At 43.7% G+C, this 27,522-nt stretch overlaps 1 protein-coding gene across 1 annotated transcript; it reads right to left on the bottom strand.

The window, feature by feature from the left end:
• Positions 1 to 2,085: 2,085 nt before the first annotated feature.
• On the bottom strand, positions 2,086 to 20,488 carry ATP5PO (ATP synthase peripheral stalk subunit OSCP). The gene is made up of 7 exons (XM_089677957.1): positions 20,355 to 20,488; positions 15,679 to 15,729; positions 13,788 to 13,898; positions 7,757 to 7,886; positions 4,482 to 4,594; positions 3,486 to 3,572; positions 2,086 to 2,268 (listed from the first exon to the last, which is right to left on the bottom strand). Exons 1-7 carry the CDS (start codon positions 20,382 to 20,384, stop codon positions 2,155 to 2,157), a joined length of 636 nt encoding a protein of 211 aa, XP_089534083.1. The 5' UTR covers positions 20,385 to 20,488; the 3' UTR covers positions 2,086 to 2,154.
• Positions 20,489 to 27,522: the final 7,034 nt, after the last annotated feature.

Genomic DNA, 27,522 nt, shown 5'->3' with positions numbered 1-27,522 from the left:
AATAGCCAGGGCAAAAAGGGGTCAGTGTTAAGTAGCTCAGGAGTATGTGCTGCACAGAGTTCAGGGGTCAGATCAGGAGCAAGTAACTCAGATTGCATCTGGTGTGGTGTATGCCATGTCTGGTACCCATCTCTGTTCCCTGGTCAGCACCAGGATTGTCCTCAAGGAGCCAAGCATTATAGTGCATTACTGTGCAAATGCCAATCCAAAATGGCGAGGCTGAAGCAGCCTACGCCCAACATAGATTGCAGTGCGCGACCCTCTGGCAGTGCCGTTTTTGACTGATGCTTGAGTTGGAGCCTACACACTGAAATGGACTACAGTGCCCAGTTCAATGGAGACATGCATTTCCTGAGGACAGACTAACCCCCCCACCAATGGGGACTGTCCCCAGGAAACAAGGACAAATAGTAATGTTACAATGAACATCTATTAGAGCATTCAGAACACATATCAAGCATCTGTTGACAGTACACAAGCCAAAAATGACCACCACAAGTCGTTTTACCATTAGGACCTTCAGTAATTTTTTTTTTTACTAGCATATTAATGTGATCTCTGCCTGTTAGCATGCAATGCAAGCTAAAAGGTGAAATTGAAAAAAAAAAAAAAGTTAGTGTGCACAGTTATAGGGAAGATCTAGAAATGATAGTATCACCTTCCTCCAGAGAAAGTACACTTAGTGTTTAGTATGTAGTCTACCTATGCACTGCTGTCCCTACAAAACACAGCTGTATACAGTGTGAGATCTAAGGTACTGCTGCCTCTGACTTCTAGTCTTAGATTTGGTAATGCCATTACTGTGCTGCTCACTTTTCTCTTTGCTGGAGGCTAAGACAAGAAAGCAAAGCCCTGCCTGTACCAAGATGGTTGACCCCTCACAGAGACACAGTGCAGTACAAGGCAGGTAAATGAGTAATGGAAAGATCAGCCACAGGTAATACTGGTGACTAGTTCCTATGTCCTCTCCCTGTTTTTTTTGGGGCAAAGTTTTCATAGTTCTGTTCATTTTTACACGTACCATGCTAGAGAGCATGGTACTTGTAAAAATGAACAGAACTATGAAAACTTTGCCCAAAAAAAACGGAGAAGACATAGGAACTAGTCACCAATATTACCTGTGGCTGATCTTTCCATTACTCATTTACCTGCCTTGTACTGTGTCTCTGTGAGGGGCAACCGCTCAAAAACTGGGCAATGATCAAAAATTGGTGAGTTTTATGGCTGAAAAGCATAGAGATGCTTTTCAGCCATAAAACTCACCAGTTTTTGATTATTTTGGATGTTTTTTTTTTAACTCTGACTGAAGCTGCACTCTTAACATTCTATCATTTGGCAAGTCCAACTGTGTAATAAATGGTCTATATGTGAATGTTGAATCGTCTAAAAAATTAAATGTATTTTTGAGAAAAAATAAACAGATTCCCAGTAGAGGACAACACTGACACCAGCAAGTATTCCCAGTAGAGGACAACAGTGACACCAGCAGGTATTCCCAGTAGAGGACAACACTGACACCAGCAGGTATTCCCAGTAGAGAACAACACTGACACCAGCAAGTATTCCCAGTAGAGGACAACACTGACACCAGCAGGTATTCCCAGTAGAGGACAACACTGACACCAGCAAGTATTCCCAGTAGAGGACAACACTGACACCAGCAAGTATTCCCAGTAGAGGACAACACTGACACCAGCAAGTATTCCCAGAAGAGGACAACACTGACACCAGCAAGTATTCCCAGTAGAGGACAACACTGACACCAGCAAGTATTCCCAGTAGAGGACAACACTGACACCAGCAAGTATTCCCAGTAGAGGACAACACTGACACCAGCAAGTATTCCCAGTAGAGGACAACACTGACACCAGCAAGTATTCCCATAGAGGACAACACTGACACCAGCAAGTATTCCCAGTAGAGGACAACACTGACACCAGCAAGTATTCCCAGTAGAGGACAACACTGACACCAGCAAGTATTCCCAGTAGAGGACAACACTGACACCAGCAAGTATTCCCAGTAGAGGACAACACTGACACCAGCAAGTAAAGACCATGTAAAGGAGGCATGTGTACACAGCACTTAGCACAGAGTAAAAGGATTTATTCAACTACTGGCAATCAATATAATATATTCAGAGAAGCGGATTGCTCAGACAGTATCTCTCATGATCTTGCTCAGTTTCTGGATCTTGGTTCTGGTAGACATGTCGATGTATTTGTCACCAATGCTGACAAGCATTCCTCCCAAGATAGTGGAGTCCGTCTGCAGAAAAAGGAGACATGTTAGAACACTCCACATCAACCTGTTCAATGCAGCTTCTATGGTTCTGAAAGCTATTATTGACCACATTCATTTATATGGCTTGATAAACATGTTCGCCTACACATTCAAACAACTGGGTTTTTAAGCATTCCATTAGGACAAAGTCTTCATCTAGTGTGCACAACCAATGAATACTTTTGTTTTAGATCAGTCACGAAAATAATTGTGGGTCGGGAGAAGGTACAGCATGGCTCCCAATGATCTTTACCACAGAAGGAAAAGACAACACGACTTGGGGTTGTGATAAGCATCAATAAGAAAAATAAGATTTTCATTCACCTGAACATGTGTATGCAGCCAATCTGCAGAGAATTCATGAAATCACAATTAGCTTAAATTAGCCCTCACAATGTCCACTCGCCTGCTCGTATTTAGCGAGTGGAAATAACGTGGGGGCGAGCAGGGCCACAACTAGGGGTGGGTGGGGCAGCTACAAGCACCGATTGCCCTGTATGGCTTTCAATGAAGCAGCTGAAAGCTGCATGAAGGAGAGGAGGAGAAGCGGCTTCCAACTACTGCTTTATTGAAAGCCATACAGGGAAATTGGTGCTTGTAACTGCCCCCACTGCTCATCCCCGACTATTTCTCTTTCTTTGCCGTGTCCCCCCGCCGTGTGCTCTGTGCCCAGCCCCTCCCTCCATCCTCTGCACCAATAAGGAGAGGAGAGAGGATGGATCTTCTCTGCCTCACCCTGTGCTAGCCCACAATCAAGTCCATGCAGCTTCTCAGAAGAGGATGAGTCCGTGAGAAATTGTACACAGAGCAGCTGGCAGCCCTGTAATGCTACTGACTGAGCAAGTGAGGCGGGAACCATCCATGTGATATCTTCCCTCCTCCCCCCTCACCCTCCCTCCCCCACCTTGAGCCCTGGCTTACATAATTAATAGCTAATCTATGTGCAAATATTCAGGAAAACTAACATGTAAATCATGGATTCTTCTGATTCAATCACCACCAATTCTGTAGGCTTTCAATATATGTCACCAGCAGTCAATATAATGGAGACTTAAAATTTTGTGTTGAAAAGCTTTTGCTTAGATCAAAATTGTTAGATAGAGTGAAATGCTCAATGATATGTAATAGTTAAAATTTCCTAACATGTAGCACATACCACACCCATGTAATGATCATGCGATATCACCCATACAGATTCCTACCTTGGTCTCCAATTTCAAAGATTCTCCTTTGGCAAGGAAGAGATTCAGGGCAGACTTCAATTCTGTCAAACCTGCTTCATCCAGAGGCTAAAAGAAAAAATACTATTATTATTATTATACAGTATTTATAAAGCGCCAATAGTTCGCTCAGCGCTGTACATTACAAAGGGGGACAGAACATGTGACAGAACAATACCAATACAATGCAAAACATGAGGGGATTGAGGGCCCTGCTCTTTCGAGCTTACAATCTAGGAGGGAGGGGATGGTGGCACAGGAGGAGATAGCTGTGGGGGATGGAGTGGTAGGAGGAGTAGAGGAGGTCGGCAAGTTAGCAGGGGGTGGGGTAGGCTTCCCTGAAGAGATGGGTTTTCAGGGTGCGCCTAAAGGAGAGGAGAGTAGGTGATAATCTGATGGGTTGGGGCAGGGAGTTCCAGAGGATGGGTGACACCCTGGAGAAGTCCTGGAGACGGGCATGGGAGGAGGAGACCAGGGAACTAGAGAGAAGGAGGTCTTGTGAGGAGCGGAGTGTGCGTGTTGGGTGGTACTTGGATATTAGGTCAGTGATGTAGTTCGGGGCAGTATGGTGGACAGCTTTGTACGTCAGTGTTAGGATTTTGAATTTGATCCGTTGCGCAATCGGAAGCCAGTGGAGGGATTGGCAGAGGGGGGTGGCGGAAACGGAGCGGTTGGAAAGGTGAATGAGTCTGGCAGCCGTATTCAGGATGGACTGAAGCGGGGATAGCCAGCGGCGAGGCAGGCCAGTGAGGAGGGAGTTGCAGTAGTCGAGTCGTGATATGATGAGGGAGTGGATGAGCTGTTTAGTGGTTTCTGGGGTTAGGATTAAATTTAGCACTGGCTCAAATATATTATTTATACAGTGCTCCCGGAGACGTGGAACTACAACTTCCAGCATAACTTTCTGCCTTTAATGCAAAAATGTTCTTACTTTTACATAGTAACAGATGGAAGAACAATGCAGGCCGTGTGACTTACTGAAGATGTAGTGACAGAGCACAGCACCTCTCCTCGATGTGCGCTCATGATCTTGTTGAAGGCGTTAATCACATCAGAAGCGTTATTAAGACGACCGTTCTCAGCCAGCAAATCTAAAATAGCAGACAAAAAATAAAAGATAAATATATAGATATATTTGCTTTGAATCTGGGAGCCACCAAAAAGAAAAAAAAAAAGTTTGGAGCCAGTTTTTATTTTTTTTAACCACTTGCCTACTGGTTACTTTCGCCCCCCTTCCTGCCCAGGCCAATTTCTAACTTTCAGCGCTGGCACACTTTAAAGGACAATTGCGCGGTCATGCAACATTGTACCCAAATTAAACTTTTTTTAGACAGATAGAGCTTTTAGTTGTATTTAATCACCACTTGGGTTTTTATTACTAAATACGCGAGGAAAAGAAAAAAAAAAAAAAAAAAAAAGAACCCTTTCTTTAAATAAATAATTTTTCTTCACGGATGTGAGGTGATGAGGCTGCACCTATGGGGCGGCACTGCTGTGGACACTGATAGGTGGCCACACTGGCTGTCACGAGGCTTAACAGGCTCCTGGGCTGCCCACACCCAACTCTGAGCTGCAGTCTGAGTTTGTCCAGGGTGGGAACCTGAGCATCTGGGGCATCCCCTGCGAGGGGGTGTCCAGCTCGGAGCCATTGCTCAGCTCGATCAGAGCCACCGGTTTCTGCTCCGAGGAAAGTCTCCTTGTAGCGGCAGGTGTCCCTGAGCGCTCCACAGGGGACACTACCTGCCAGCTCCACTCCTCCTCTAACCTGCCCCTCCTAGTACTCTACAGCCCTGCATCTCCCCTAACCCGCCCTTCACATTCCCGCCGCTCTCCTCTGTGGCAGTGACACCTGCAGGCTGCCCAGCAATGTTGCGCCTGGCTGCGCTCCCCTTGCCACACAACTGGGGCTAACAACAGCCTGGGCGAGAGGCCGCATTTTCTAGACGCCATGGTGACCTGGCACCCGGGATTTGTCGAGCCCTGGGGTAAGCAATACAAAATGTAGTAGCTTTGTGGGGAGGAGACAGTCAAGAAACTTAAATTCCATTGATTGATAGAGGTGGGATAGGCTTCCCTGAAGAGATGAGGTAGGTTCCAATGTGGTGACTAAATCCACCACACCTGAGTACAACAAAAATATTTAAGTTGCATCAGCCCTTAATCCCCGGATCACATGTAGGCGGCTCTGCACACCGCAAGTGTGTGGGCATGGCAGCCCATTCATTTGAATAAGCTACTGTGCCTGCGTTTTCTGCATATTTTTTTTTTTTTTTTAACGTGACCACTTGGAAATCGCATGCAGCTTTTGCACCATGTAATTTTTGTGCAGAAAACCGCACTGTGGTCATAAGATTTAATGGCACCCCCGTGCATTTTCTGTGTAGCACTGCATTTTGTGTGAGGCTGCGGGAATACGTGCAATTTGCAAACACTCTCACAACCACATGTATGCGAACGTAGCCCAAGGAATAATGGATTAAAATGCAAAAACAAAGGCTGGCTCACTACTTAAAATCTACTTCCACCTACTTCTAAAATGCTACCACTATAAAGGAATTTCAATAGAGCAGAATAGAGCAGTAGGCAGCCCATGAGCCAAAGAAAAAAGGAGTTTTGTCATCCATATAGTCTCTGCTTTTAGCCTTCTTTGTAAACACAATTTTTTTTTTATTTACTGCATTTCTATTAAATGGATTCAAGAATTTTAGCACTATAGCACTGTACTCCTGCCTTTGTGTTAACACTGGAAAAGAAGGATTCTCTCAAAGCATTAGTAATACCTCATCTGGAATATGCAGTTCAGTTTTGGGCACCAATTCTCAAAAAGAACATTGGGGAACTGGAGAAAGTACAGAGAAGGGCAACCAAACTGATAAGAGGCATGGAGGAGCTCAGCTATGAGGAAAGATTAGAGGAACTGAATTTATTCTCTCTTGAGAAGAGGAGATTAAGGGGGATATGATCACCATGTATAATACATAAGGGGGGATATGATCTCCATGTATAATACATAAGGGGGGGATATGATCTCCATGTATAATACATAAGGGGGGATATGATCTCCATGTATAATACATAAGGGGGGATATGATCTCCATGTATAATACATAAGGGGGGATATGATCTCCATGTATAATACATAAGAGGGGATATGATCTCCATGTATAATACATAAGGGGGATATGATCTCCATGTATAAATACATAAGGGGGGATATGATCTCCATGTATAATACATAAGGGGGGGTATGATCTCCATGTATAATACATAAGAGGGGATATGATCTCCATGTATAATACATAAGGGGGATATGATCTCCATGTATAAATACATAAGGGGGGATATGATCTCCATGTATAATACATAAGGGGGGATATGATCTCCATGTATAATACATAAGGGGGGATATGATCTCCATGTATAATACATAAGGGGGGATATGATCTCCATGTATAAATACATAAGGGGGGATATGATCTCCATGTATAAATACATCAGTGGTTCATATAGTGCACTCGGTGTAGAGCTATTCACCCTGAGGTCATCACAGAGGACAAGGGGGCACTATTTACATCTGGAGGAAAAGAAATGTAATCTCCAAACACAGAAAGGTTTCTTCACAGTGAGAGCTGTGAAAATGTGGAATAGACTCCCTCAAGAGTTGGTTCTGGCCAGCTCAGTGGATTGCTTTAAAAAAAGTCCTGGATTCTTTCCTAGATACACAGAATATAACTGGATACTAACATTTATAGGTAAAGTTGATCCAGGGAATATCTGATTGCCTCTCGAGGGATCAGGAATGAATTTTTGTTCCCCTGCAGGAGCAAATTATTCTTTGCTGTGTTTTTGACTTCCTCTGGATCAACTGTGGGTGTAGGATTATAACTTTTTTTTTTTCTTTATGGTTGAACTGCATGGACTTTTGTCTTTTTTCAGCCAGACTAACTATATAACTATGTATTAAAGTGCAGGGACGAACAGAAAAACCCAATGCATATGCTGGGAGGACACTCATTCTTATTTATTCTTTGTGTATAAAGTTTAAGATCAGAACTCAGAGACCGCAGTGCAGAAAGATTACACATCATCATGACCACCAAGCACCATCTTCTCCTTTGCTACATCACTTCCTATGGAATCTCAGTCACAAAGGCAAAGCTCGTGTGACACAGATTCACAAAGACAAATGAGAGCAAAGAAGAACGCAGGGCCCAGCCTGCACCCGGTGGCAGGAGCTGAACATCAACACTTACTGGCAAAGTTGGCCATGATAGGGGAAAACTTCTCCTTTGTTACGAGATCAGTAATAGTCTTCTGTTTCAGGGAGCGCTTCACATGGGGGTTAGTAATGATGACAGATAATTTGGGTTCTTTAAAAAGTACCTGCAAGATGAAATACATTGTATGTAAATTACTGCGCTGAGAGACAAATTGTAACTTAAATATTTCAGCACACCATGACAAGTAAACCCTTTGACCAAGCATTTGATCCAACAGTGTACTATGCATTAGCACGTGTAGCAGAATGGCTCACACCCCCCCAACCATGTCCCAATACTGAAATTCCCATGACAGCACAGAGCACAGCAAGGCTGGAGTAGAAGAAACTACATGGGTTGTTTTTTTTTTTTACTGGTGATTTCTCTTCACTTGCTGTCACTGTCAGAACTTTAGCTCTGAGAAAATAATCAGAATATCATTTTTTGGTGGGGGATCTGGAATTAAGGAGATTCTCTACTAATTTTCATAAATCAACTGATAACCTGAATTCTTTATTTGCACTAATTTGAAGACAAAACAAAAACCAATAAAGTGCAAAAATATATATATTTATTAATGAAAATTAGTGTAAAATGGTAAGTAAAATATAATTGGTGATGATAATTATTAAATCAAAATAGCAATTATCTAATCAAGAATAATAATTACAAATTCAAACCAGCAAATACACTATATTGCCAAAAGTATTGGTCGGCCTGCCTTTACACGCACATGAACTTTAATGACATCCCAGTCTTAGTCCGTAGGGTTCAATATTCAGTTGGCCCCGCCCTTTGCAGCTATAACAGCTTCAACTCTTCTGGGAAGGCCGTCCACAAGGTTTAGGAGTGTCTATGGGAATGTTTGACCATTCTTCCAGAAGAGCATTTGTGAGGTCAGGCACTGATGTCGGACGAGAAGGCCTGGCTCGCAGTCACCGTTCTAATTCATCCCAAAGGTGTTCAATCGGGTTCAGGTCAGGACTCTGTGCAGGCCAGTCAAGTTCCTCCACCCAAAACTCGCTCATTCATGTCTTTATGGACCTTGCTTTGTGCACTGGTGCGCAGTCATGTTGGAACACGAAGGGGCCATCCCCAAAGTTGGGAGCATGAAATTGTCCAAAATGTCTTGGTATGCTGACACCTTAAGAGTTCCCTTCACTGGAACTAAGGGGCCAAGCCCAACCCCTGAAAAACAACCCCACACCATAATCCCCCCTCCACCAAACTTTGCACAATGCAGTCAGGCAAGTACCGTTCTCCTGGCAACTGTCAAACCCAGACACATCCGTCGGATTGCCAGACGGGGAAGGGTGATTCGTCACCGCAGAGAACACGTCTCCACTGCTCTAGAGTCCAGTGGCGGCGTGCTTTACACCACTGTATCCGACGCTTTTCATTGCATTTGGTGATGTAAGGCTTGGATGCAGCTGCTCAGCCATGGAAACCCATTCCATGAAGATCTCTACACACTGTTGTGCTCATCTGAAGATCACATGAAGTTTGGAGGTCTTTATCAATTTACTCTGCAGACAGTTGGCGACTTCTGTACGCTTCAGCATGTGCTGACCCCGCTCTGTCATTTTACATTTCCTACCACTTCATGGCTGAGTTGCTGTTGTTCCCAGTTGCTTCCACTTTGTTATAATACCACTAACAGTTGACCGTGGAATATTTAGTAGCCAGGAAATGTCACGGATGGACTTATTGCACAGGTGACAACCTATCACGGTACCACGCTTGAATTCACTGAGCTCCTGAGAGCGACCCATTCTTTCACAAATGTTTGTAGAAGCAGTCTGCATGCCTAGGGGCTTGATTGTATACACCTGTGACCATGGAGGGGAGTGGAACACCAGAATCCAATGATTTGGAGGGATGGCCCAATAATTTTGGCAAGATAGTGTATTATGTCTAGAAATGCATCGTAGGAAACCATCAATAGCTCAGCAGAATATGACAAAGGATATGCAAATTGACCATGTGATCTCTCCACAACCAATTATTCAAAGCTCAAAGCTTACATTGGCATAAACGGATTTAGAATACCATACACAGGACAATCCAATAAGCTTAGTATCTGAGATCAAGGAGAACATTTTTTTTCAATTTTGTCAGCGTTTCAAACGCAAAATGCTTGTAAACACGGCTAAATGCATTTATAAGCGGTTGAAATTTTTTTTTTAACTCTTCCAGTTCCCAATACTGTCCAGAGCCTTTTTTCATCATGAAAAATGCATGCAAAGAGTTATCAAGGTACTCAAATGGAGAAAACACTGAACACAGGATGTTCCTACTAAGCTTGTCACACATTGTAATGACCAATTCACACCTCAGACCTCTCCCAACCTTGGAAACAAAAGATATATTAATGCACATTCAAACCTCAAATTCCTCATGAAGACCCCCTGCCAGGTGGCCTTAATGACTCACTCCACCAGACACCTTTCCCACCCTTGGAAACAAAAATGTTAATGAGCAACTCACACCTAATTATCTCAACACATACTGCGGTCTCTGCTTCTACTGTATGTATTTCTCTGACAGTCTGAAATAGTTAATAATTTACCACTTTTCAGTGCATTTGGGAGATTCTCCTGTGCTTATCTTTAAAAACCGCTTCTAAACACGAAACGCGTAAATAAACTCGTTATGTAAAACGCGGCTAAGCAGACGTTTTCTAACCTACTTTTCTAGCAGTCAGTTTCTATTGTTCAGAAACATCCCGTGTACATGGGGCCTTAGGAGCTAAGCTAAATATTAGTCAATAAAATACTAATTAACCTCCCTAGTGGTCTGATTATGTCAGTATTTCTGTGCTCAAAGCGGTACTTTTTTTGCATGGAAATATGTATTTTTTATTGTAGGCCTGTCATTTTTAGGAATAACTCACTGAAATCTGTCCGAAGAGTCTAGTAAACATCCCGTGTATGTTAAAATTTGAAACACGAAATCATAAATAATTTAATAAATAATCCTAAAAAATAATATAATAAATTTAATTCAATAATAGAATAAAACCAAAAACAATGAAATTTTAAATATAAAAAGTTTGCACATTACTGAGCAAAGTCGCAAAATCGTTTTCAGTGTCTGATGACAAATTTCCCCACAAATTAGTATCACTCAATTCTGCAAGTGGTTCTGATTTACTATCGATGTTCTCTAGTTGGTCTAAAACCGCTTTTGACCTAAAGGGACGCTTTTTGGACGCCATGGACGTTTCTCAGTTTCCAGGCAGAAAGAACAGTAAAAATGCAGACAGGGCGCCGGACAAAGCACTCGGGACAAAATGTATGTGAAATGGTTTGATACAGGAATGTTATACTATGTGATTTTAGTGTATTTAGTGAATGTCACTTTTTCACATTTTTAAATTTCCTGCCGTTACGTCCCCGTAAGTCCTGACGTCGCAGGGAACGGAACCCAGAAGACGGATGCCAGCATCGGCCGGAGGACATTGCCAGGGACACTGCAGGGGGGACATCGCGGGAGCGCAGGACAAAAAGTTAAGTGGAGAAGAGATCCCGGAGCAGCGCTGCATGGTATTTCCGAGTGTAGCCGGGATTACCGCTTGTGGTGATGAAACTTTACCCCGAGCTACACTCGGGAATACCTCTAGGGAGGTTAAAAAGAATTCAACTACAGGTGAGTCTAATTATTCATTAAACAGGTGTCCAGCAGACAATTTATTAGAAAAGGGCATTCCTTAAAGAAAACCCCTTCCCCATTTCATGCTGTCAGCAATGGAACCACATGGAAGAGAAATGTCACATAGCCTGAGAAAGAAAATAATTTCTTTACACAAGAAAGGTGAAGGCTACAAGAAGATCAGCAAAGATCACTAATCAGTCAGAATACTGAAGCAAAAGTAATACAAAATGTAACAAAGATGGAACTGCAACCATCTCACAGAGATGTCCAGGCCATCCACGGGAGTTAACACCTCAACAGGAGAGTCTTCTGATGAGAAGTGTAGAAGTAGAAAGCCAAACTGGGGTGATTTCTTCCAGTGACACAATGTGGTGTACACTGCAGTAGAATGGCATGCATGGGTGTCAACCACAAAGGAAGCCTCTCCTAAAGCCCATGCACAAAACAGCCCACCTAGAATTTGCCAGGGCCCATGCTGAAGAAGACTACTACGGGACTCTGTACCCTGGAGTGGCAAGACCAAGATAAATGTTTTTTTGGAACCGATGGCTTCAAAACTGTATGGCGTTGCAAAGGCGAGTACAAAAGAAAATGCATGGTGCCTACAGTGAAACATGGTGGTGGCAGTGTCTTTCTGGGGGCTGCATGAGTGCTGCTGGTGTCGGGCAGCTGCATTTCACTTATGGTATCATGAATTCACAGATGTACTGCTACTGCTCTGAATTGAAAGAGAAGATGCTACCATCACTCTGGGCCCTTGGTCGTCGTGTACTTTTCCAACAGGACAATGATCCAAAACACACATATAAAAGGCCACTGCTGTATTTCTGTAGAAGAACAGGGTGAAAGTGATTCAGTGGCCAAGAATGTCTCCTGATCTGGACCCAATAGAACACCTATGGGGAAATCTGAAGAAAAAAGTTGAGCATCACTCTCCATCCAGCATCCAGGCTCTAAAAGAGGTCGTTCTTGAAGAATGGAAAAAGATTGATGTTGTAATCTGTTACCAACTTGTTCATTCCATGCCTAGAAGACTTGGTGCTGTCCTTACAAATCATGGAGGTCATACAAAATACTAGATGGAGTAGTTTTTGTTGTGAGGTGTATTCATTTTTGCATCAACTAATTTGAGTAAAACTGAAGATTTTGTAATTAAGTTATATTATTTACCTTACTTTCATGTAATGAGCTAAACAAATGTTCAATAAAACTCAGTTTTGTCAAAATGTTGGATTTTTTTTGGATTGTTCTTGTATTCATTGAGATTTTGATTAAAATCTTAGTTTTCAAAAAGAGGTTTACTCGCTTATGCTGAGTACTTTATATACCAATATGTATTAATTGCTAAAACCGATAGAGATAAATATATATATATATATCCCAAATTACTTAATTAGGGAAGTATTCACTTAATGCAATAATATTGACATTATTGATTAAAATAATCCTGCCAAATAATACCACCACCATATACAATGTAAATTTTAAAATGAACTCTTTTTAAAATTTTCAAAACAAAAAAAATCATTGTGAACAGTTCTTTGTCCTATGTTCAATTGAGACATGGACCCCTCACTTAATTTTGCAACTTGGTACCATGGTCAGTCCTTATCTTGTGGCTGTCTGGTACAGCCATATCCCTGTATCCCCCATATATGCTGTAAGAAATGGAGAATGTCCGATATTAAAGTCTTTGCTTAGAAACCATGAACATAGAATATAAAGAACAAAATGGCTTCCAGTGTGCCCATGTTACATTATGTAGAGAGGATAAGTTCAAGCTTTCCAGTTTATTTCTGTGAGCACAGAATAGTTCCGACATCATGTCACCAGGACAAAGCGAGAGATAACCTTTCCAAAAGGAACAACAATAAAAAAACTTTCAGAGTGGGGAAAGATTAAGTTTATATATGTCCCCACTGGGGAAACTTGCCCTCGTTTTCTGTCTCTAGAAGGGTTACTGGAATTTTAGCTGAGGCCTGTGAATATGATGCCATTAGACAGTTGTGGTCCTACAAGCATGGCCTGCAGGCATCAGTGTAGTCATGTGATCTCAAAAAAGCTCACAGGGTAGACAGCTTTTGTAAAAACCCATCTCTGTATCTAGCTCCCGCTCTACCACCTTAAAGACATTTCCTGTGAAAAAATATATACTTGCTTTATTGTGTCAGTATGAATAGGTGTGACATTTATTATCAGGTAGACTTGAAAAGAACATACAAGTGGTCAGATGGTCACAATGTGAACGTTGCCCTGGTATTCATGAAGGGTAAACCACATTAGCCAGCTAAGACCGACATGATTGAGAGGTTTATGACTTCAAGAAGCATACATGAGCAATGATCAATGACTGTAAACTCCGTCCGCTTACCGACATTCTGTTCAGTTCCTTTTCCACCTGATCCAGTTTCTTCTCCTTGGAAGCAGCAGAGTAGAGAGCGTTGGCATAGCGACCTTCCAGGCCATAAACCTGGATTGGGGGCTAAAAAATAAAAACATAAGTCAGCTGAATCATTTTTTCATGTTCTGTCTGCATTCTGTAATTTCTCATCCACTGAGCTGAAAGAAGCGCAAGAAAACAGAAATCTGAACTGCAGATCTGAGACTCCAACTACTGAACTCAGACTGTAAACATTGCAGCCAGGCAATTGGCATTTCATCAACATTCCACATAGATTCTTTCCTGAGATCACCATAATTACAAATAGAAATTGCTTTTTCACAGCCTGATTTCATAGGAAAAGTACAAATCTACACTGATCTGAGCTACTGGAGGGGTGAAGCTTCTATCAGAGCCTGACTCCAACCAAAAGGGTAACTTTTAACTTTAGGACAGAATGAGGAATAGAAATCTTGTTGCTGCGGTTATGACTCGTTCAACTTTTCCTCTGCTGATTTTGAATGTTCTACTCTGTGTATATAATTGTGAATAAAAAAAAAAAAAAAAAAAAAAAAGGACATTTTAAGAACCCATTCACACTTGTGCGACTTGTCATGCGTCTTTGGGGTCCAAAGTCGCATGACAAGTCGCACCCCAAGATTCCCAAAGTGTACCACTCAAATCTGTGCAACTTGAAAGTAGTTTCTGCACTACTTTGGTCCAGTGGATGTAAGGTCGAATCAAAGTCGCACTGGTAATCACGTGACTTTAAAGACGCTGTGAATGGACCTTAAGGCTCTATGCACACTATTTTAGCCTAGTAGTGTTTTTCAAGCTTCAGCATTTAGGAGCAGAATTGTTTTTTTTGTTTTTTTTTTGGTTTGGAGTTTTAGGGAACATTTTTGCAGCAGAAAAAAAAAAATAAAAACCACTGAGCGCTCCTAAATGCTAACAGCTTTTTTTTCCCCTACAAGCACTGTAAAAAGGCTAATAAAACGCTACATAGAAAAAAAAAAAAAAAAAAAACGCTATGGCCAGCGTTTTTTTTTTAGTGTGGAGCTGTAATCTGTATCCCCACTAATGAGCATTTCTCTTTCTTCCTCTCAGGACAGCAAGTGATGGGATCTCTCCCCAGTGAGGACTATTTTATTGCTGTGTCATCCCATCCAGATGGGAACACTCCCCATTTTATGTCCCGCAGGGTTCTCCCTTTCCATATGATAGAGGAGGGGTCTCCAAACTATGGCCCTCCAGCTGTTGAAGTACTACAGGTCCCATCATGCCTCTGGAAGTCTTGCCTGTGGCTGTCACGAGTCTTGGAAGGCCTCATAGGACTTGGAGTTCCTCGACACCTGCAGGGCCATAGTTTGGATAAGCCCTGTGCTAGAGGATTAGACTACTCCTGGAAGAGTCAATATCCTAGCATATAAAGAGTGAATATGCGAGCGCTATCCAAAAGAAAAATAGCCGCTGAAACACCAAAAAAGGTAACCAAACAGAACCTTCCAATGTAAATCTCAAATGTAATCTCAAATATCCTAGCATAACCCCACTCTCCCTTCTGCATGTCACAGGCTTTTCCTCTGCTGCTATTGTCCAACTACTGTCTGTGCTGGCCCAGCTCCTCCGCCCTTCCCCTCTCTGCAAAACCTTTTATTTAGCTGCTAGGGGAGAAGTGAAGGAGAATACTTGAGTGACAGCTGTGGGTCTGCTGGGGCTGTTGACATCACATCCAAGATTGGCTTTAATTAGTTGGCTACACAGGTAAATAACAGCCATAAAATGTACTAAATATACAATAAATGTGTTGAAGACAGAAGTCTGGTGAAAAGAGATTATGATTTCATGTAAAACAAAAAAGCACATATTAAGTTAAACTTACCCTAACCAGCTTGGAGACTGGTCTGGTCACACTAGTGCTGAAGGAGCGCACCTAGAAAATAAATAATACAACTGAAAAAAAAATCTACAGAAAGATTAACTACTTCATCTCCAGCAATGTATCCGTACGTCATACAGGGGTGGTGCCTGCAGCTGCAGGCATCATCATCCCGGTACTGTTGTTTAGAGCTGCCAGTCAGCTCTCTTGTAATAGCAATCGGAGCGGCTAACTAGCAGCTTGATTGCTATTACAAGTAGCTGGAGGGAACATCCCCCTCCTCCCGCAACTTTACCAGGAGCCCCCATCCCACTGGGAGTCCCATTCGACCAGCCAGAGCAGATACTGGCTGGTCACTGAGCCTGACAAAGACCGGATTAGCTTTGTTTGGCTCTGCAATATAGTAAACCAGAAGCGATGACCCGATATCAATTACGGTTTATTAGGAACAAAATGGCGCCATTTAAAAAACAAAAACAAAGGAATTCAATCACACAGATCTTAATGTGAATAACCTCCCTAGCGGTCTGATTATGTCCATTTTTCTGTGCTCAAAGCGGTACATTTTTTTGCATGGAAATATGTAGTTTTTTTATTGTAGGCTGTAATTTTTAGGAATAACTCACTGAAATCTGTCCGAACAAGAGTCTATTAAACATCCCGGGTAGGATAATATTTGAAACACGAAATCATAAATTATAATTTAATAATCATAAAAAATAATATAATTATAAATGTAATTCAATAATATAATCAAACCCAAAACACTGAAATGTGAAATAGAGCGCCAAGTTCGCACATCACTGAGCAAAGTCGCAAAATCGTTTTCAGTGTCTGATGACGAATTTCCCCCACAAATCATTATCACTCAATTCTGCAAGTGGTTCTGATTTACTATCGCTGTTCTCTAGCTGGTCTAAAACCGCTTTGGACCTAAAGGGACGCTTTTTGGACGCCATGGACGTTTCTCAGTTTCCAGGCAGAAAGAACAGTAAAAATGCAGGCAGGGCGCAGGACAAAGCACTCGGGACAAAATGTATGTGAAATGGTTTGATACAGGAATGTTTTACTATGTGATTTTAGTGAATGTCACTTTCAAATTTCCCGCCGCTCTGTCTCCGTACGTCACGACGTCGCAGGGGACGGAACCAAGAAGACAGATGCCGGCATCGGCCGGAGGACATTACAGGGGACACTGCAGGAGGAACATCGTGGGAGCGCAGGACAAGGTAAGAGAAGAACAGATCCCTATGCAGCGCCGCATGGTAAGCTCAAGTGTAGCTCGGGGTTACCGCTTGTGGTGCTGAAACTTTACCCCGAGCTACACTCAGGAATACCTCCAGGGAGGTTACATGTCTAAGTGCAGAGGAGGGATTTGAGGTCTTATTGATCCCCAGATCCCTCCATAAAGATTACCCGTCACAGGCCTATTGCTGTCACAAGGGATGTCTACATTCCTTGGACAGCAATATAAGTGATTAAAAGAAAAAAAATAAAGTGCCAGCATAGAAAATATAAAAAAATAAATAAATAAAAATTAAGTGCCCTCAGCCCCTCGGAGCTTGCGTGCAAAGGTGAACGTAAACGTCGGTCTTACACATCGCACACATATGAAGTATCGCTGAGAACGACAGATCATGGACAGTAATTTTAGCACCAGACTTCCTAAGTAAATCTAAAGTGGTAACCTGTAAAGGCTTTTAAAGCGTCATCTAATCCCCCCCAACCCGCTTTCCAGTGGTTGTCGGGCTTACCTGGCTCATTTTGAAGTCTAGGAACCGATCCGGCGGTTGCAGCAGCTGACCATGGAGAGAAACAAAGGAAAGATGGCCTCTGTTCATCTCTATGACCTAGAAGGCCGTGACGTCATGACGTCACTTCTGGTGCACAGCTGATGTAAACGCGATTTTTTGGGGGAAAGCATTAGATCAATTTTTATTGGATCTGATGATTTCCATTGTAGAGGAGAGATCTGGGGTCTAATAGACTCCAAATTTCTCCATAAAAAAGGACCTGTCATGCTTTATTGCTTTCACAAATGACTATTATTCACCTTGAGGTCATCACAGAGGACAAGGGGGCACGCTTTATGTCTGGAGGACAAGAAATGTAATCTCCAAACACGGAAAGGTTTCTTCACAGTAAGAGCTGTGAAAATGTGGAATAGACTCCCTCAAGAGTTGGTTCTGGCCAGCTCAGTGGATTGCTTCAAAAAAAGGCCTGGATTGTTTCCTAGATACACAGAATATAACTGGATACTAACATTTATAGGTAAAGTTGATCCAGGGAATGTCCGATTGCCTCTCGGGGGATCAGGAAGGATTTTTTCCCCTACAGAAGCAAATTGGATCATGCTTTGCTGGGTTTTTTTCTGCCTTCCTCTGGATCAACTGTGGGTATAGGATTATAACTTTTTTTTTTGGTTGAACTGGATGGGCTTTTGTCTTTTTTCAGCCAGACTAACTATGTAACATGATTTTTACATTTCTTGTGATAACAATAAAAGTGATTAAAAAAAAATTAAGAGAAAGTGTAAAAATATTTTTTTTTTCGAAAGCTCCCCCATGCTTGCACACAGTGGTGAGCACACACACAGGTCACACCCACAATGTAACCAATGTTCACACCCCACATGTGAGCTATTGCCCTGAACGTTATAGTGAAAGCAATACTGCTAGCACCAGCCCTCCTCTGTAACTTTAACCACTTGCCCGTCGCCCTATAGTAGGAGTATTGCTACAGGATGGAATGGCTACGTAAAATCTCGTGTATATATACGTGATTTGCATTGCAAGGTAGGGAGCATGCACGAGCGCCCCCCTACCTGTACTGCCATTGGCGGCTAAGGATGTCAATCAACGGGTCTGGGCTGGACATTCCCAACTGACACCTGGCAATCGTGGGGCAAAGCGGACAGGGGAGAGACCTGTGTGTAAACAACACAGGTCTCTATCCTGCCTGCAAGGACATGCTGCTTTGTATTTATGTGCACAGCATGTCTCCATAGTATAAAACACACAGCAAACAGTTAACCCTTTGATCGCCCCAGATATTAACCCCTTCCTGCCCAGTGCCATTAGTACAGTGTCAGTGCTTTTTATTACTGTATTGGTGTCACTGGGGATGTCAGTGACAGTCCCCCCCAGTGTCAGAATGCCCGCCGCAGTCCCGCTATAAGTTGCTGATCGCCGCCATTACTAGTATAAAAAAAAAATTCCAGCATATGACCGCCATTTGTAAAGGCTATAACTTTCACGTAAACTAATTAATTTACACGTATTGGGATTTTTTTTAGCAAAGATGTCGCAGAATACATTTTTTACTGGACGTTTTATAGCAAAAAGTCAAAAATATTGTTTTTTTTTCAAAATTGTCCGCTTTTTTTGGTTATAGTGCAAAAAATAAACGCAGAGGTGATCGAATGCCACCGAAAGAAAGCTCAATCTGTAGGAAAGATAAGGACATATATTTTATTCATGTACAGCGTTGCATGACCGCGGAATTGTCAGATAAAGTAACGCAGCGCCGTAAACCCTCTGGAGGGCAAGTGGTTAAACTTGTAACCTGTAAACATTTTAAAGTGTTGCCTATGGAGATTTTCAAGTAACGTACTTTGGCGCCATTCCACGAGCATGAGCAATTTTAAAAAGTGACATGTTAAGTATCTATTTACTTGACATAACATCACCTTTCAAATTTAAAAAAAAAAAAGTTTTATGTAGTGGTTTTTTGTTTTTAAATTGTAGCACAGTGGCTAAATGGTTAGCACTTCCGCCTGGCAGTACTAGGATCATTGGTTTGAATCCCAACCACGGCACTACCTGCCTGGAGTTTGCATGTTCTCCCTGTGTCTGCGTGGGTTTCCTCCGGTACTCCGGTTTCCTCCCACACTCCAAAGACATGCTGGTAGGTTAATCGGATCCTGTCTAACTTGTCCCTAGTATGTGTATGTATGAATGTGAGTTAGGGACCTTAGATTGTACACCCCTTGAGGGTTAGGGACTGATGTAATGTACAATATATATGTAAAGTGCTGTGTAAATTGACGGCGCTATATAAGTACCTGAAATAATTAGAAAAACCGCTGTGCAAGTACAGTGTGACATAAAAAAACTGTAGCAACCACCATTTTACTCTCTAGGGCCTCAGATTAAAAAAAAAAAAAAATGTATAATGTTCAGGGGTTCTACGTAATTTTGTAGCAAAACAACTTTTTTTTTTCTTTTTAAGATGTAAAAATCAGTATCAGTATCAGAATAGGCCGGCTCCTTCTGGGGATAATGCCCTCTGGGTCCAGGGTCACTGACCTGCAGCAAGCAAAGTCCAAATTAAGCTGCAGGCCAGTAACACAGTCTGGAAGCCAGGCAGCCGGTGTGATGAGGAGGGGAGGTCAGCCATGGCGGCCACCATGCTGGTGGGAAGGGAAAGCAAACATGGAGATGTTGCCAGTAGCAACCCAATAAAAAAGACTGGTTGCTATTGGTAACAGAGCCACGTGCTGTCATTTTTCCCCGGATGTGATAATCAGAGGGTATGATGTCCCTGACCTCTGTGCTCTTCATTCTCTGTCAGTCCATACAGAGAGGTCTCCGCCATCCAGGTCACAGCCCGGGCAGGGAACGCACAGATCACTCTGACACCCTCCAACCTCCCGCCCCGGCTTCCTCCTCCCGCTTTACCCCCAAGGAGATCCTGCCAGCCGCTGCCATCTTCTCCTCCGGCCGCTGCTCTAGGTCACACCGGCGCCTCCTACCGCTCAGGTCACGTCGTACGTCCGTCAGTGTAAAAAGAACGCAAGACGTGCTCCGAGACGCTATGCCTGCCGGGTAATGTAGTGCTGAGAGTTGAGCTCATCGCTGCGCATGTGCGCCCTCTGTAGGCAGATGAGGAAGTGCAATATGATAATGTAAGCAGGCATTGAAAGTGTAACAGTGACAGGAAATACATTCCAATGACACTTCCCCACATATGAACTTCCAGCCCAGGCCTTTCCCAGCAGGTTTAACAATCAGCATTTTTTGCTGGAAAATTTCTTAGAACCCCCAAACATTATACACTTATGCAGGCCATAGACGGGTCGAAAATCGGCCGATTTTTCTTTAAAAATCGGTCGTTCAAGAGGCCGACATTACCAGCAACGGTAAAAAAAATTAGCCGATTTTCATCCCGTCTACAGCCAGCAAAAAGTGTCCCTGCAGAGAGATTAGCTATTTCTTTGACAGTTCCTTGACAGTTATAGCGGTTGCAACAATGTATCTATTTGTTTCCGAATAAAAACATCTGTATCCTAAATGGATACAAATAGATACATTGTTGCAACCGCTATAACTGTCAAGGAACTGTCAAAGAAATAGCGGAGCTCTCTGCAGGGACACTTTTTGCCGGACTGGAATTCCTCTTCTTCTTCATCCTCTTCTTCTTCATCTTCTTCCTCTTCTTCTTCTTCATCCTCTTCTTCACCTTCTTCATCCTCTTCTTCATCTTCCTCTTCTTCATCTTCATCTTCTTCTTCATCCTCATCCTCTTCTTCTTCTTCATCCTCTTCTTCTTCTTCATCCTCTTCTTCATCTTCATCCTCTTCTTCTTCATCCTCTTCTTCTTCTTCTTTTTCATCCTCTTCTTCTTCTTCTTTTTCATCCTCTTCTTCTTCTTCCTCTTCATCCTCTTCTTCTTCCTCTTCTTCTTCATCCTCTTCTTCATCTTCTTCATCTTCCTCTTCTTCTTCATCCTCTTCTTCTTCTTCATCCTCTTCTTCATCTTCCTCTTCTTCTTCATCCTCTTCTTCATCATCCTCCTCTTCTTCTTCTTCGTCTTCATCCTCTTCTTCTTCATCCTCTTCTTCTTCTTCTTCCTCTTCATCCTCTTCTGCATCCTCTTCTTCTTCTTCCTCTTCTTCCTCTTCTTCTTCATCCTCTTCTTCAGCTTCTTCATCCTCTTCTTCATCTTCCTCTTCTTCTTCATCCTCTTCTTCTTCATCATCATCCTCTTCTTCCTCTTCTTCTTCATCCTCTTCTTCTTCTTCCTCTTCTTCATCCTCTTCTTCTCCATCCTCTGCTTCTTCTCTTCCCCTTCTCCTTCTTCATCCTCTTCTTCATCCACTTCTTCTTCTTCTTCATCCTCTTCTTATTTTTTCTTCTTTTTGTCTTCGTCTTGCAGGTCGATTTTTTTATCGGTAAAAGATCGGACGATTTTTTCCAACTTTACCAATAAAAAAAATCTACCAAAATACAGAAAAACGGCCGAACATTTAGCCCACTAACGATCCGAAAATCAATTTTATTTTCGGCCGAAAAATCAGCCGATTTTCGACCCATCTATGGCCTGCATTATATTGCCAAAAGTATTGGGCCAGCCCTCCAAATCATTGGATTCAGGTGTTTCAATCCCCTCCATGGCCACAGGTGTATACAATCATCACCTAGGCATGCAGACTGCTTCTATAAACATTTCTGGAAGAATGGGTCGCTCTCAGGAGGTCAGTGAATTCAAGCGTGGTACCGTGATTATTATTATTAGCGCCATCAATTTGCGCAGCGCTTTACAATATAAGGGAGACAATTACAATACATTTCAGTACAGAAGGAATAGGAGGGTCTGGCTCGTGGAGCTTACAATCTAAAGGAAGGGGGAGATGATACAAAAGGTGATAGATGCGGGGCGATGATCTGGTGGAGGTGATTCATGTACAGTTCTTAGGTGGAGGTGGGGTAGGCTTCCCTGAATAAGTGAGTTTTCAAAGATTGCCTAAAGGCAGACAGGGTGGGGGCTGACCGAACATGCTGTGGTAGGAAGTTCCAGAGGTTGGGAGAGGCTCTGGAGAAGTCCTGGAGGCGAGTGTGGGAGGAGGTGATGAGGGAGCTAAAGAGGAAGATATCTTGGGAGGAGCGGAATGGGCGATATCTGCGGATGAGGTTGGTGATGTAGCTAGGGGCAGTGTTGTGGATGGCTTTGTAAGCTGTGGTTAGTATTTAGAATTTTATACGTTGGGTTAGTGCAGTGTTTCTCAATTCCAGTCCTCATGGACCCCCAACAGGTCATGTTTTCAGGATTTCCATTATTTTGCACAGGTGATTTGATCAGTTTCACTGCCTTAGTAATTACCACAGCTGTTTCATCTGAGGGAAATCCTGAAAACATGACCTGTTGGGGGTCCATGAGGACTGGAGTTGAGAAACACTGGGTTAGTGGAAGCCAGTGAAGGGATTGGCAGAGAGGGGCAGCAGTCGCTGATCGGTTGGTAAGGTGTATGAGTCTAGCAGCAGCATTCATAATAGACTGAAGAGAGGATAGCCTCTGTAACGTTAGACCAGTGAGGAGGGAGTTGCAGTAGTCAAGGCGGGATATAACCAAGGCATGGATAAGTTGTTTTGTGGTGTCATTGGTCAGAAAGGGGCGGATTTTGGAAATGTTCCGGAGGTTGAGGCAGCAGGATTTAGCCAGTGATTGGATGTGGGACCCAAAGGAGAAGTCAGAGTCTAGGACTACGCCTAGCACCTTGGCATGAGGGGAAGGACCAATGGTTGTGCTGTTACAAGCTCGGTTTTGGAAAGATTGAGTTTAAGGGAGTGGTGTGACATCCATGCTGATATGTTGCTTAGTAGATTTGTGATACGTGAGGAGATTGAGGGGGTGAGCTGGGGAGTGGAGAGATAGATCTGGGTGTCATCAGCATAGAGGTGGTATTGAAAGCCACGGGAGGCTATCAGTTGGCCCAGGGAGGAGGTGTAGAGAGAGAAAAGGAGAGGCCGAAGGACAGATCCTTGGGGTACCCCAACTGAAAGAGGAAGAGGAGTTGTATGTGACACTGAAAGTGCGCTGAGAAAGGTAAGAGGTGAACCAGGAGAGAGCAGAGTCATGGAGGCCGATGGAGTGGAGTTTACTGAGGAGGAGCGGGTGGTCGACTGTGTCAAAGGCAGCAGAAAGGTCAATGAGTATGAGTATGGAGTAATGGCCATTGGTTTTAGCAGTTAGTAGGGTGTTAGTGAGTTTTAGTAGGGAAGTTTCTGTGGAATGTTGGTGGAAGCCAGACTGTCGGGGATCAAGAAGGTTGTTGTCAGTGAGGTAGCAGTTTATACGGTTGTGAACAAGGCGCTCGAGGAGGCAAATGGAAGCAGGGAGATGGGTCTTAAGTTATTCAAACAGGTGGGGTCCAGCAAAGGTTTTTTGAGAATGGGGGTAACCAGTGCATGTTTGAGCGGGGAAGGAAAGGTGCCCATGGAGCGTGAGACGTTGAAGATGTGGGTTAGAGAGTTTAGAATAGAGCAGGAAGGAGGCTGCAACAGTCGTGAGGGGACAGAATCCAGGGGACAGGTGGTGAAGTGAGCCTTGGAAAGGAGTTCGGTAACTTCCTCAGTGGTAACAGGGTCGAAGGAAAGTGTTGAGCCTGGTATGTTGGTTAGAGGAGGAAGCTTGACACTGGAGATCTCATCATGAATTGTGTCGATCCTCTTCTTGAAATGACTGGCAATCTGCTGTGCAGTAAGTTGGTGGGTGGAGGCAGTGGGGGGTGGAGTAAGGAATTAAGGGTAGAAAAGAGTTGATGAGGATTGGATGAGAGGGTCTTGATGAAAGTGTTGTAGTAGGTTTGCTTAGCCACCTGTGCAATAAGTCCATCCGTGAAATTTCCTTGCTACTAAATATTCCACGGTCAACTGTTACTGGTATTATAACAAAGTGGAAGCAGCTGGGAACAGCAACTCAGCCACAAATTGGTAGGCCATGTAAAATGACAGAGCGGGGTCAGCGCATGCTGAAGAACACAGTGTGCAGAAGTCACCAACTCTCTGCAGAGCAAATAGCTAAAGACCTCCAAACTTTGTGTGTCCTTCAGTTTAGCACAACAACAGTGCATAGAGAGCTTCATGGAAAGGGTTTCTGCATAGCTCCCAATTGTCCATAATTTGGAACAAAGTCCCTCTTTCCCCCTCATTTGTCCCTCATTTTGACCTTTGTATATCTATCTTGGTCTGATCTATATAGTTGTACAATAAATGCACTATTTATATTTCAAAAAGTGTTTCACATTTCATCCAAATTCTAAATTGCTGCATCTGTAAATTTCAAAAGCCAGTATAAAGGAATAGTAGTGGTACAAAAAAGCACTTGTTGGTTTAACTAATAATTTTTTGGTATAATTCTTCTTTAAGGGGGCAGGATAGAGGGTGTGTACTATGCCTACATACTTTTGCTAATAGGTCCCTGTTTCCTATCTCAGAAAGTTGGGAGGTATGGTTTCCATAGCCGAGCATCTGTATCCAAGCCTTACATCACTAAGTGCAATGCAAAGCGTCGGATACAGCGGTGTAAAGCATGCCACCACTGGACTCTAGAGCAGCGGAGACGTGTTCTCTGGATTGACCAATTATGCTTCTCGGTATGGCAATCCGATGGACATGCCTGAGTTTGGCGGTTGCCAGGAGAACAGTACTTGCCTGACTGCATTGTGCCAAATGTAAAGTTTGGTGGAGGGGGATTATGGTGTGGGGTTGTTTTTCAGGGGTTGGGCCAGTGAAGGAAACTCTTAAAGTGTCAGCATACCAAGACATTTTGGACAATTTCATGCTCCCAACTTTGTGGGAACAGTTTGGGGATGGCCCCTTCCTGTTCCAACATGACTGCGCACCAGTGCACAAAGCAAGGTACATAAAGACATGGATAAGTGAGTTTGGAGTGGAGAGTTCTGACCTCAACCTAATAGAACACCTTTGGGATGAATTTGAGCAGAGACTGTGAGCCAGGCCTTCTCATTCGACATCAGTGCCTGGCCTCACAAATGCACTTCTGGAAGAATAGTCAAACATTCCCATAGATCAGGGGTAAGCAACCTGCGGCTCTCCAGCTGTTGCAGGACTACAAGTTCCATCATCCTTCTGCAAGTCATAGCTGTAACTATCAGTTTTGTAATGTTGCAATGCCTCATGGAAAATGTAGTTCCACAACAGCTAGAGAGCCACAGGTTGCCTACCCCAGCCACAGACACACTCCTAAACCTTGTGGACAGCCTTCACCTAAGAGTTAAAGTTGTTCTAGCTGCAAAGGGTGGGCCAACTCAATATTGAACCTATGGACTAAGACTGGGATGCCATTAAAGTTCATGTGCGTGTAAAGACGGGCATCCCAATACCTTTGGCAATATAGTGTATAGTGATGTCCCCTCCCACTGCTTGTAATAGCAATCAAGCAACAAGTTAGCTGCTTAGATTGCTATTACAAGAGAGCCAACCGTCAGCTCTAAAAAGCAGTAACGGGATGATCCCGGTATAATGGCTCAAACTCCAGCGACGTATGAGCAGGGGCGGACTGACCATTTGGAAACTCAGGCAGTGTCCGTGGGCCCGGGGTCAGTAGGGGGCCCCATGAGATGCCCCTGGTACCTTTTTCATAGGCTTTTTTGAGTTTGGGCAAGGACACAGGGGCCCCATGATCCCCTATTGCCCGGGGGCCCCATGAGTTGTCAGTCCGCCCCTGCGCATGAGTACATCGCTGGAGCTGAAGTGGATGTACATGTTAGCTGGATGATAATGCATTGTGTATGCATTATTATTATTAGGCCTTCTCCTTACGGTCATACTAGAACGTATGTCTGTGTGAGGGCTGTTCCCCCACACAAGGATGCACAGGTGTTTTATGCAGGCAGTGCTAATCATTCCAGTTGGACAGTATGTGTTCGGGGCCGTGCACCCACATGCCAAATTAGGAACAGCCTCTGTGTCCATGCAGCTCCTGCTTCCCAATTGACATGAATGGGACGGCCTTGCACAGAGATGCATGAGACAACTGTGCATCCCCATGCAGATAAACATGTCCATCACATCAGTGTACACTGTAGTACGCTCATGGGAACAAGTCCTAAAGGTACATATATGAAACACAGGTTCCCATTTCTGAAGAGGAACACTCAATAGTAAGCACAGATCTCAAATGTCCCATTTTGAAACCAGCTCCCTCCATTCCCCTCTGTTGTCCCTCTTTTAGGTTCAGTGTATCTCAACACAGGGGGATTTACTAAGACTGGAGAAGACAGAATCTGGAGCAGCTGTGCACAACAACCTATCATTTTCTAGCTTTCATTTTCAAAACTAAAGTCCATAATACTTACCTTAGCTTCAAGATCTGACACCCATGAGTCCTCTTGCTGGCAAACGCACCTCCTCTTCCAGGTGCCAGTTATCAGCCATCTTGATTGGCCAGCATGGGATGATGTAGTTCCCGAACATGTGCAGAATTTCAGTCATCCCGGCACGCAGGCACCATGCTAGAATGTATACTGAGCAGAGAGGGGGGTGTGGAGGGGAGCAGAGAGGGGTTTGAGGGGTGGAGGGGAGTAGAGAGAGGGGCGTAGAGGTGAGCAGAGAGGGGTTTGGGGGGTGGAGGGGAGTAGAGAAGGGGGGGTGGAGGGGAGCAGAGAGGAGTTTGAGGGGTGGAGGGGAGCAGAGAGTGGGGTGTGGAGGGGAGCTGAGAGGAGTTTGAGGGGTGGAGGGGAGCAGAGAGGGGGGTGTGGAGCTAAGCAAAGAGAAGGTTTGGGGTGTGGAGGCGAGCAAGGGGGGGAATTGAAGTACAGAGGTGAGCAGAGAGGAGGGTGTGGAGGTGAACGGGGGGGGTTAGGGTATGGAGGTGAGCAGACATGGGGATTTGGGATATGGAGGTGAGCAGAGAGGGGGGTTTGGGGTACAGGGTGAGAAGAGGGGGGATTGCAGTGCAGAGGTGAGCAGAAGGGTTCTGGGGTAAAGAGATTAGCAAGACAATTGGGGTCCAAAGGTGGGCAGAGTGGGATTGGTGTGCAAAGGTTTGCAGAGAGGGGAACGTGCAGTGTGATTTTACAGGCCATTCATTCGAATGGGCTGCAAA

The sequence above is a fragment of the Staurois parvus genome, unplaced genomic scaffold (genome assembly GCF_062004578.1).
Source record: "Staurois parvus isolate SC_StPar_1 unplaced genomic scaffold, SC_StPar_1.0 ptg000195l, whole genome shotgun sequence".
In the NCBI taxonomy this organism is placed as follows: Eukaryota; Metazoa; Chordata; class Amphibia; order Anura; family Ranidae; genus Staurois; species Staurois parvus.
This window is presented reverse-complemented; position numbering and strand designations above follow the sequence as displayed.

Bases quoted from the DNA above. Each gene is read 5' to 3' on its own strand.
- ATP5PO (XM_089677957.1), bottom strand. From the start codon at position 20,384: ATGGCAGCGGCTGGCAGGATCTCCTTGGGG. The intron at 13,899-15,678 runs GTAAGTTTAACT...TTTATTTTTTAG, and splicing joins CAGTCTCCAAGCTGGTTAGG to CCCCCAATCCAGGTTTATGG. The intron at 3,573-4,481 runs GTAAGTCACACG...TTTTTCTTTTAG, and splicing joins GCTCTGTCACTACATCTTCA to CCTCTGGATGAAGCAGGTTT.